Below are 12,758 nucleotides of genomic sequence, written 5' to 3' on the forward strand. Positions count from 1 at the left end.
GGTGCAGACCCCTGAAAATGTTATAAAATGATATTGACATCATGGAATTGTAGGGGTTTAGCCAGTAAACCCAAAAGACTAGCTCTTAGAGAGATGATTCAAAATTCAAAATCAGAGATTCTTTTTCTGCAAGAGACTTTAGGGAACGGAGCAGAAGTAGAATTGAGACTAAATGCTCTCCTCCCGGGCTGGAAATTCTCAGCAGTGGATTCAGATGGTCATTCAGGGGGATTGGCAATAGGTTTCAAGGAAGGGAGAATAAAGGTGACAAATCAGTGGGGGATGAAGCAGGTGATGGGTATGGAAATTCAATCCCCAGATTTTGCATTGCCTATTACTATTCTCAATGTATACGGGCCCTGTCAAGGAAGGGAGTTTTTCTGGAACGATTTGATGTCCAAATCGCTGCTGAAGACAAAACACTTGGTGATGGGAGGAGATTTAAATTTCTCCGTAGGGAGAGCGGAGGCATGGGGACCATCAGCTAGGGAAGATCCTTTGACAGACTTTTTCCTAAACCTCCTAACGGTCAACAAATTTATAGATGTTAACCCGATAAAGCTAAAGCCGACTTGGAGGAATCGGAGAGCAGGGGAGGCTAGAGTGGCGAAAAGACTGGACCGTTTCCTCATCTCTGAAGAATTAGCCTCAAAGATCCCTATTTTCAGACAATGGGTTGAAGAAGGGGGGTCTTCTGATCACTTCCCTGTTTTTTTAGACCTCTCCATTCCCCCTCTAAAGCCTCCGACACCTTTTAAGTTTAATTCTTCATGGTTGCAGGAAACTTCTTTTACCAATCTCTTCAAAGAAACCTGGAGACACCCGGATAATAGCTCAATTGAGGATAATGGCTTCTTGTTTATGGAAAACCTCAAAAGATTGAAGAAAGCGACCATTCTCTGGGCAAAAGATAGGAAGGCAAAGCAGAATGAGGAACAATCCAGGATAAGTGAAGAACTGAAAAAGCTGGAAAGCATAGAGGAGGATGGATACGCTACCCAGGTCTCAAAAGAAAGGATTCTCCACCTCGAGAAACTTCAGAACCAAATTCTATTGGCAAAAGAAGAGGAATGGAGGCTCAAGAGTAGAGCGATTTGGTTAAAATCTGGAGATGAGAACACCAGTTTTTTTCACAACTACGCTAAAGGGAGGAAATCTGCTAACACCATATGGAACCTAAAAAACGAAGAAGGGAGGGAGTTTCGGTCTTTCAATTCATTATCAGGCCTTGGGCAGAGGCACTTCCAGAGTTTATTTGCACACCCAGACGAGGCTACCATTGCTGAGGTAATAAAAACAGCTCAATGCTTCCCAAGATTTGTTGAGGAGGAAGAAGCAGAGGAGTTGTTATGCCCGGTAACTAAGGAGGAAGTAGAGTCAGTAATGAAATCCATGGCCAAAGAAAAAAGTCCTGGACCGGACGGATGGACTATAGAGCTTTTCCTTCATTTTTTTGATTTGATTGGTGCAGAAATAACCGAAGTAGTAGAAGATGTTGGAAATAATACTGAGAGGGGGGGTGAATCAGTATTATCAGATTAATAAAACCTTTTCAATTTCCTACTCAGAAACATATACGCGACTTCTGTTAAGTGAACCAGCGTGTACACGCGACTGTGTCTAAAGCAACTAGCGTATATGCAGATATCTTATGATTCAGTTAATCTTATCTTCAGTAAATGCATCAGAACATTATTAAGCAATTTAGCAGTAAACAGGTGCAGTATAACAGAACAGAATCATCACACAAGAGCCACACACATGAACACCATGATATAAGGTGGAAACCCAATGTGGGTGAAAACCACCTGCTGCAATTCGTCTCTTTCTTTCTTTAATGAGAAACTTCTTTTACAATATACTGGTGCAGTCCTTTACCAGTATGCAGGCTACAACCTGCAGAGGGCTACAACCCTCTCTCTCGTTTTCCAACTACTTTTGGAAGGGAGCTACAACCCCCTCAGCTCTTGTACTAGCTGATCTATTTACTAGTACGTAGGTGCTGACCCTACAACCTTCAGGGACCACGTTTCATCAATTTTCAGACTGGATCCAAGAGTACAAAGCAAACATTACCACAATACAATCATCAACTATACTTGCATCATAATTCATTAAACAACCCAATACCGAATCACTGAAACCCTGTCATCAAGAACACAGAACCCAAACCAGAATCTAGAACTCTGCAACAACCACCAGAATCAGCAACAACCTGAAATATCAACCCTTATCATGCATACGCTACTTCACTGTACCAAAACCGCGTGTATACGCGCTTTCTCCAAAGGCAACCCGCGTGCAGATCTAGAAATGATTACTTCTGCCTTTGCTGTCAGATCCGACCCTTACCAAGCGTCCCGAACAGATAACCAACAATACCAGATCCTCTCACTGCGTCAGCCACACACAATCCATACTTCTTTGCCTAGTGATCTTCTCCTTATATAGCTTTAGGCCTTGTTCAATACCAAGAGCCAAAACCATAGAAACACAATACCATCAACCTCGAAACTAGGGATCAACACGTCCGTCGAGACATTATGGTCCAAAAACCATAGGCACAACTTCCAAGGTCTAACTACCACGGACCAAGGGTACTTTTCACATGTACGCGCTTTTACTGAAGCCAACCTGCGTGTACACGCGGATTCTCCTTGCTGAACATGCGTATATCTTTTTCTTGACCTGTTGTACTGAGATCTGTCCTCTGATCAAGTTGCCATCACCTGTACCAACCTCTGAGCACCTGTACCAACCTCTGAGTGAGTTGCCATCAAGGACAACACTTGAAACATAATGCCAACAATCTCCCCCTTTGGACTTGATGGCAACCACCACACCAAGTCACTCTCCCCCTTTGACATCAAGGGCAAAGGGTGGACCAAGATATTCTCTTCCTTGGTATACCTTCTGCTGTCCATACTGCTGTCCATACTCCCCCTGAGTACATGCTGAAGTTTCTAATTTGGCTCCCCCTTTGTATATGCCAAAGTGTACCAATCTATCCACGCTCCCCTTGAGCAGATGCAAGTTCTAAGACCAGCCATTCAGATCTGTATCATAAGCATCATCATTCCTTTGATCAAACAACAAGATGTATCATCAACTTCTAACCATAGTGCCAACAATGAGTTATTTGAAGAATATTCTCCCCCTGAGTGTGAGCCAACCATGTCTGAACCATTTCCTGAGTCTGTTCTGCTCCCCCTGAGCCTGAGCCAACCATGACTGAACCTAGGTCTGTTCTGCTGCCCTATCTTCATATACGCGACTTTGCAGCCTGTAACTCGCGTATATACGCGACTTGTCTTCAGTCTATCAGCGTATGCAGGATGGAATACTGAATTTCATCACTTTCAGATTCCCCTGTGTCTGTTATGTCAGCTGTCTGAGTTATCCCACACCTTTCTGTCTCTGTCTTCTTCAATTCCTGCAACTGTGATGATGTATGGTCCCCTTGTCTTGAATTTTGAAATCTGCTTCTGCATTCCCTTGCTTTATGCCCATAGTTGTTGCATGTATAGCACCTTATATTTTTCATGTTCCTTCTATCACAATCAAATGCTTTGTGTCCATATGCATTACAGGCAAAGCAATACCCTCTGAAATACCTGGGATGAGATGATCTTTCTTGAACCATTCTACTTCTGCATCTGGCTGCAACATGTCCAAGATTATGACATACATAACATTCAACTTTATTCAGCGGAGGAAATAATCGTCTATCACGTCCATAGTTAGGAGTAAAGGATCTTCCTTGAGGAATTTCTTTTCTTGGTTGTTCCTTGAGCATTTCAGATTTCTCATTAGAGTTTCTTGTCTCACCTTGTGAACTAGATTCACCTTCAACATATTCATGAAAACCAAGACCAGTCTTGATAGCAGGAGATCTTTGACTATTAAGAATATCATCCAAGACTTTAGAACTATCTTGAAATCGTAAAAGCTTATCCTTTTCTTCTAGTTTACCTTTCAAGATATTTACCTCAACTTGATGTTGTTCTTCCTTTTTCAGATACTGCTTCCTTAGGTCTTCTTCAACTTTTCTCCCTTCTTCTACTTGTCGCTTTAGTTTGATCACTTCATGTTCTTGATCTTCAAGATCTTCTTTTAGAGAGAGGATCTTTGATTCAAGTCTCTGAATAGTTGTGCTCTGATCTTTTGCTATATCCTGCAATTTCTCCCTTACCCTGGTTTCCGTTTCCAATAGTTCTTTTAATTTGGCAGCTTCTTCAGTTTCTGCATTCTTCTCTTCATGTGCCATGAGACTTTTAATATCCTCGCTATCATTGGATGAAGCATTCTTCTTCTTGTGCGCCATGAGACTTCTAATATCTTCACTATCATTAAATGAACTTTTAATATGGGAATAATAGCTTCTACCATCTTCTTCATATATCCTTTCTTTGTTATGAGGACATCTAGCAGCATAGTGACCAACTCTACCACATAGAAAACATTTGAAAGGCAGCTTATCTTTGAACCGTCCAGTTCCACGTTCAAGATTCTTGACAAAATTTACCTCATCTTCTTCCTCTGACACTTCGAATGCGGCCTCTGGTGGTACCTCTAGTCGCATTTCAAAAGCAGTTAAGATCCCGTGAAGCTGTGACATGGTAATTTTTCGCACATTCTCCTTTTCTTCTACGGCAGATACTTTAGAATCAAATTTAGTAGACAGAGATCTCAAAACCTTTTGAACTAAGACAACTTCCTCAAATTCTTCACCCAGATCCCTCATACAATTCACAATCTCATCCATACGCAGGAAATAATTAGCTACGCTTTCATTACTTCGCATCTTAAGAGTTTCATACCGGATTCTGAGAGTTTGAAGTTTCGCTATTTTTACCTGATCATCTCCTTCGTAACTTGTAATGATTTTGTCCCATATTTCCTTAGCTGATTTGAGATGCATGATCTTCATAAATTCTGATTGAGTCAAAGTACTCAATAGGATATTAACTACTTTGGCATTGAGCTCATATTGCTTTTTCTCTGCTGGATCTGTAGGAGTTGCTGATGGGAAATTGTATCCTCCTTCTATGAGTCCCCAAACTTCTGCTCCTTGAGACTGTAGATATGCAGTGGTTCTTATCTTCCAGTGAGTAAAATTGTTCCCGTCAAAGACTGGTGGCCTGATGTGTGCCTCTCTTTCTGGATTAGCCATTTTGATGGATCTTTTCCTTCAAGCGATCAAGCTTCCTCTGAAGGACCTGCTCTGATACCAATTGTTGGAAATAATACTGAGAGGGGGGGTGAATCAGTATTATCATATTAATAAAACCTTTTCAATTTCCTACTCAGAAACATATACGCGACTTCTGTTAAGTGAACCAGCGTGTACACGCGACTGTGTCTAAAGCAACTAGCGTATATGCAGATATCTTATGATTCAGTTAATCTTATCTTCAGTAAATGCATCAGAACATTATTAAGCAATTTAGCAGTAAACAGGTGCAGTATAACAGAACAGAATCATCACACAAGAGCCACACACATGAACACCATGATATAAGGTGGAAACCCAATGTGGGTGAAAACCACCTGCTGCAATTCGTCTCTTTCTTTCTTTAATGAGAAACTTCTTTTACAATATACTGGTGCAGTCCTTTACCAGTATGCAGGCTACAACCTGCAGAGGGCTACAACCCTCTCTCTCGTTTTCCAACTACTTTTGGAAGGGAGCTACAACCCCCTCAGCTCTTGTACTAGCTGATCTATTTACTAGTACGTAGGTGCTGACCCTACAACCTTCAGGGACCACGTTTCATCAATTTTCAGACTGGATCCAAGAGTACAAAGCAAACATTACCACAATACAATCATCAACTATACTTGCATCATAATTCATTAAACAACCCAATACCGAATCACTGAAACCCTGTCATCAAGAACACAGAACCCAAACCAGAATCTAGAACTCTGCAACAACCACCAGAATCAGCAACAACCTGAAATATCAACCCTTATCATGCATACGCTACTTCACTGTACCAAAACCGCGTGTATACGCGCTTTCTCCAAAGGCAACCCGCGTGCAGATCTAGAAATGATTACTTCTGCCTTTGCTGTCAGATCCGACCCTTACCAAGCGTCCCGAACAGATAACCAACAATACCAGATCCTCTCACTGCGTCAGCCACACACAATCCATACTTCTTTGCCTAGTGATCTTCTCCTTATATAGCTTTAGGCCTTGTTCAATACCAAGAGCCAAAACCATAGAAACACAATACCATCAACCTCGAAACTAGGGATCAACACGTCCGTCGAGACATTATGGTCCAAAAACCATAGGCACAACTTCCAAGGTCTAACTACCACGGACCAAGGGTACTTTTCACATGTACGCGCTTTTACTGAAGCCAACCTGCGTGTACACGCGGATTCTCCTTGCTGAACATGCGTATATCTCTTTCTTGACCTGCTGTACTGAGATCTGTCCTCTGATCAAGTTGCCATCACCTGTACCAACCTCTGAGCACCTGTACCAACCTGTGAGTGAGTTGCCATCAAGGACAACACTTGAAACATAATGCCAACAGAAGAATCTAGAAAGAAAGGAGAAGTCTACAGTCCTTTCAATGCCACCTTCATAGCCCTCATCCCAAAGAAGGAAGACCTTGATAATTTTGAGGATTTCAGGTCGATTTCCTTATGCAATTGTATATACAAGATTATTGCTAAGGGGATAGCAAACAGAATCAAACCTATTCTGGCGAGCCACATCTCAATGGAGCAATTTGGGTTTTTAAATGGAAGACAAATTCATGAGGCCATCGGAGTAGCCCAAGAAGTCTTACACAGTGTCAAACAAAAGAACAAGAAGGGTGCAGTAATAAAAATAGATCTATCCAAAGCATATGACCGAATTAATTGGATATACATTCGGCCGCTTCTAACTCACTTGGGCTTCAAACCAAACTTTATCAGTTGGATCATGGGGTGCATCTCCAACGTCAGCTATGCAGTTCTAATTAACGGAGCAGCAACCCCTTTCTTTAGAGGACAGAGAGGTTTAAGGCAAGGATGCCCTTTGTCTCCTCTGCTTTTTCTCTTAGTGGCAGAAGGCTTAAGCAGGCTGATCCAAAAGGCCAGAAGGAAGGGAAAGGTAAAAGGTATTGAGGTAGCAATCAATCTATTCATCTCTCATCTTCTTTTTGTTGATGATATCTTGATTTTCTCAAACGGAGCTTCTAATGAACTTAAGGAATTAAAAACCATTCTAGACCTGTTTTTTATAGCAACTGGAATGCAGATTAACCCCAGAAAATCTCAGCTGATAGTGGCAGGTATGGACAGACAATATAGGTTTCATCTGCAAGCTCTGTTTCCCTTTCAATATAGCTCTATGGACTCCACCTTCAAATACTTGGGTTTCTGGCTAAAACCAAATGCATATAAAAAAGAGGACTGGAACTGGCTGATTGCAAAGATAGAATCCAGAATCTCTCATTGGAGTTTTAAATGGCTTTCCAGAGCTGGAAGATTGACCCTTATTAAATCCGTGCTTCTGGCCATCCCAGTCTACTGGGCAGCATTAACCTGGGTACCTAAAGGAGTTATGGAGAAAATTAGAAGAATATGTTGCAGATTCTTGTGGGATGGCTCAAAAGAGAACCCGGTGCTTCCTTGGGTGGCCTGGGACAAAGTGGCAAGGCCAAAGGAATGGGGAGGATGGGGGATAAAAAGTCTACCCGACTTTAGTCTCTCTCTGGCAGCAAAATCAGGGTGGCGCTTAATTTCGATGGAAAATTTATGGACCAAAGTGGTGAAAAGGAAATATATAGATCCAGTTCCCTTGGAAGATTGGATAAGGAACCCGGTAAAAAATAAGAAGAATGCCTCAGTAATATGGAAAGCAACGGTGGAGTCGTTCAAGGTGATAGAACAAGGACTGGCGTGGAAGATAGGGAATGGAAGGAACCTGAAGATAGGATTGGACCCCTGGATAGGTTGCAATGAAAAGTATGCCCTATCCCCAGGGCTTATCAGACATTTAGAGAGTAAGAGCATTTTTACTTTAAATCAGGTGGAAAAGGAAGGCCAATCTACCATGTGGGGACAGGCTTGGAAAGATGGGGAAGATATGGGAATGAATATCAGATGGAGGAACGAATGGAACTCTTACATACAAGAACTCATCAGATCAAATGTCAGGTTAAAAGATGGTCCGGATTTGCTGATATGGGCTCATGGCGAAACTGGAGAATACACTCCTAAGTGTGGATACAATTACATTATGTCGAGGAAGGGATGGGGAGATCCAGAATGGTGGTCGAAGCACCTCTGGAAGCTCAAGTGTCCGGCCAAGGCTAGACTTTTCTTCTGGTGTCTGTTAAAACGAAAAAATCCCAACCTGGGATATACTTCAGTCAAGGTATATGTACGGCCCAGGGAGATGTCCTGTGTGCAAATCTGATGCAGAAACTATTAATCACCTTTTTATCCACTGTAATGAAACAAAAAAGATATGGGGGGAGGTAGAGAAATTGCTAAACATTCAGGCAGAATGGGGAAATGGGTCCTTGGAAGAAGTCTGGGCAAATTGGTGGCAAAATCACCCTGATGGGAACATGAGAAACCTTCCCCTCATTTTCTGCTGGGGGGTCTGGATTGCTAGGAACAGGAGTCTTTTTCAAGATAAGGAAACTCCGGTAAATGTCACTGTTATACATTGTGTCTCCATTTATTCGTCCATCCCTGTCCTAGAAACTAAAAAATCCCAAGCCCAAAACAAGACTGTAATCATTAAAGAAGGCATCCCCTGGGCCTTTTTTGACGGAGCTTCTCAAAACAACAGGGCAGGAGCTGTTATTGTTATTCACTTAAATGTAAATCACATTCTCAAAACCTCTGTAGGCCTAGGGACAGGATCAAATAATTTTGCTGAGTTGTCGGCATTGAGACTTATCCTCTGCTGGCTTCTACAAAGAAACATCTTCACAATTCAGATCTTTGGAGATTCCCTTAATGTTATAAATTGGGTTAATGGAAAAAGTTTATGAAAAAATCAAATTCTGAAGCCTTTACTGGAAGAATTGCAGGAATTAAAAACATCTTTTAACAGCCTCTCCATATGTCATATATTCAGGGACAGTAATGCTTCAGCGGACCAGCTTTCTAAGGAAGGTTTGCAGCAGATTATGGGAGTCTGGAAAATAGTAGAAGACCGTCAGGGACAGATTCAATCATCTGATCAGCCACCCTATGCATTTCATCAATGACTGTTTTATGTTTACTCTTTTTCGTTCAGCTACAGTTTTATTTTACGGACTCTATATCAGCAACAAAAAGTTTTTTTAAAAACTATGCTCTCTTATTTTCTCTTGGACACTATGATCATATACGTATTGTAATGGGTTGTTTTCCTCTCTACACTGAGGAGACCCACTATACTTTTTTTGGTTTTTATTTGGATGCTCTCTTGTAGGAGAGGATGGTCTTAAGATGAACAAATCTGAACAATATATATCAGCTGTTTATGATATTATTTTACAGCTGAATTTTTTGAGGACAGTCTGATCCAAATGGCAGAAAGGTTGTCACTTTTTTGATTGCATGAGCAGTCAAATAGAAGCAACTGAAATGCTCACAGCATATGCAATGTAACTTTTTATTTTCTTAACAAAAAGTTCGCTTTTTCTTCGGAAAAAAAATAAAATTTGTAGGATAGAATATGTAAATTTTCATAAATTTTAGGAGGTAAACACCAATTTAATGTTGTCACACAAATGAGCTTTATACACCAATCCTCAATTCTTAAAACTAATGTTCTAAATTATTAAAACAATATAGTTAATATAGTTCTTAAAACAAGGTTTTAATTTATTAGAACAATATAGCTAATATGAACTTAACATGTTATTGATTGGAATTGAATATAATTAGAGAGGATAATAGTGATTTATCTAAACCAAGATAAATCCAAATAACTCATCTACATATCATAAAATATAATATACTAATTTTTCTTAATATAATAACTGTATTTATTATATATTATATGGATTTTAATTATTAATCATAATCATCGTCAAATATCTTATTGTAGATATATTAAGTTTAATATTTAAGTATACTTAAATATTGTGTACATACACATTTCTATACATATAATTGTAATTCTACTTCTATATATATATATATATATATATATATATTTATTGATCGGGATACTAACATTTGATATTATAACATTTTGATTTGGATCATTATTTTAGAGTTATGTATGATATTTACTATTATAATGCTCCACTTTTTTAACAAAAACCAAAGACAATTTCATTAGATTTGGGTAGAAAAATAAGTGCTAAAAACTTTAGAATTAATTTATGGATAAACATGTTATTTGAATGATCTTTGTCCATCAATCTAAACTTAAATGATGGTGATTGATAAAGAAGAAATATTTGGAGGGAGTTTTAAAAAATTAATATAAAAATTGAAACATAATGTATTGGCAAAGATGCCTAAACCTCTCACATAAGTGGATTAAAGCCCACCCCCATGTCCTTTCAAAAGCCCAAAAGGGTTGTATCCAATGGTGGAAAGCGAGGAGTTTTCACCATTGGGAAGGGTTCAATTCCCATGAGGGCTTCTCTACAGCCACGGGGAACCTTGAGGCAGTGATCTGGTGGAAAGCGAGGAGTTTTCACCATTGGAAAAGGTTCAATTCCCATGAGGGCTTCTCTGCAGCCACGGGGGAACCTTGAGGCGGTGGTCAAATGTGTGGTTGCACCAAAAGAAACCATATTAAATGGTTCCATGTAGTTTGATGAACAATTAGATTCCCCAACTGCATGGGTTGGTTTGGTGAACAATTAGAATCCTCAACTGCATGTGTTGGTTTGGTGAACAATTAGATTCCCCAACTACATGGGTTGAAGTCTCCAGGGACATGTTGTAACCGGTTCTCCACAAATTTGCATAAATAAATGATGCCAACACCCCCCCGGCAAGGATTGTGATGCGAAAATAGATTCCATGTTTCTAGCTCATTTGTGGGAGCAATTGATCTTTCGAAGTTACCGATTCTCCATAAATTTGCATTCCAATTAAAAGAAAAAAGAAATGATGCCCAACCCCCTCTAAGGATTGTGATGTGGTAATAGATCCCACGTTTCTCTCTTTTTATCAAATAATGAATGTGGTAAGTTGAAGCCCTTTCGAGGTGATGAATAATCATCATAAATGGAAACAATATCTTTATCTAATTTAGAAGAAAGAAGATGTCTAAAATCATTTTAACTTCCATCAACTATTATAAATTCATTAAATAAATGAAAACAAAAATTATTCTTAAAAATTACAATAAATTAACATAAAACACAATAATAGTTTTTTAGAAATTGTAAATACATTTAAACTTAAAAATGAACTTGTACACAGGATCTTGGATAGATAGTGATTAGGTGCTTTGTTAAGACACTCCTTGATGTGAAGTCACTGGTTCAATTCTCCGCCCCGATCGAGGTGATATATTGGACATGATGAAGATGTAGTCTTACCAAGCGTACAAAAAAAAAACTTAAAATGAACTTACTCAACAACGTTTTACAGACACACAAAGAATCAAAAAACATAAAATCAAACCTTAGTTGTAGGTAGGGAGTCATCATGTTATTCAAATATATACTTCTGTAATATATGCATCTATTAAATTTGTAAAAGTATCCTTTTTTTGTTTGTTAATCTTGGCAGGACCCTTCATTTTCTATTTATAATCGGAAGATTTACACCACATAGGTTGGCTAGGTGGCCTCAACTTGCCCAGTGGGAAACCAAGTCTGTTGGCCACCTATCATCATTGTAAGCCATCCAAAAACAATAAAGTTTAAATCTTTCTAACCAAACTAATATGTCTATATTTCATGACAAGACTCTATATGTCCTTAAGCATGCATGACGTAAAGTAAATGCTAAGCGCATATAAAAACAAAAAGAAACTAGGTAAACTGACTATCCCTTCTGCTCTTCCGATGTCGATTCCACCGGTGCCGGATCCTTGATAGTTTCTCCAGGCATCTCAGTCAATTCTATGATGCATGGGATGTGCCTTTGAATTCTATCCAATCGAATGTCCTGCTTATGTAGTTGGAATTGGATTCTCTGCAAATCTTGTTTGTAGTTTGGCATGTGTTGGAGAGAGAGAGCCATCCCCACCGAGATATGTTCCATGGCCTTCCCCAACGTGCTCTTCATTAGCCAATAGAGGTACAAAGTCTGCTTGAATTGGGTTATCCTTCCTCTGGTATTCCTAGGGTCCGAGACTAATGTCCTCCAATTCTCCATCTCCTCCTCTATCTCACTGCTTTGCTTGATTTCTTCTTCCCATTCTTCTAACAAATTTTGAATGCCTTCATCTGTTCCTTCCTGGTATGCCGCAACTGCTTTACTAATAAGATGCTCGACTGATTTCCCCCTCTGCGGGGTTCCGATGTGCTCGGGTCCTTAGCCTTTCCAGGCTCCCGACCTCGTCTTCCACAACCCCATCCTCTTGCTAGTCGAGCCATCTCCGCACCATTTGATACATGTTCACAAGAAAGAGGTGTTATTCGCAAGAATTGGAGCATTTTATTGTCTTAACTGGAATTTTCAGTGTCGAAATTCTCCCCACTCTTTATCTTGTCTGAATTATGCACCAAACAGGGGGCAGGGTGGGCGGTGGGCCAGTCTTGAGATGTGGCCGGTCTCCACATCCCTTCAATCTTTTCACTTCTCCCTCTCTGTTGCCTCACATACCCAGTAAG

At 39.9% G+C, this 12,758-nt stretch overlaps 1 protein-coding gene across 1 annotated transcript; it reads left to right on the plus strand.

Moving 5' to 3' along the window:
* The first annotated feature begins 93 nt into the window (after positions 1-93).
* Positions 94-8,428, plus strand: LOC149182649 (uncharacterized). Its single transcript, XM_089414623.1, has 2 exons — positions 94-1,287; positions 7,265-8,428. Exons 1-2 carry the CDS (start codon positions 94-96, stop codon positions 8,426-8,428), a joined length of 2,358 nt encoding a protein of 785 aa, XP_089270749.1.
* The last annotated feature ends 4,330 nt before the right edge of the window (positions 8,429-12,758 follow it).

This window comes from Pinus tabuliformis, chromosome 3_2 (genome assembly GCF_031772625.1).
Source record: "Pinus tabuliformis cultivar Carrire ecotype Pingquan chromosome 3_2, CPIR1, whole genome shotgun sequence".
In the NCBI taxonomy this organism is placed as follows: Eukaryota; Viridiplantae; Streptophyta; class Pinopsida; order Pinales; family Pinaceae; genus Pinus; species Pinus tabuliformis.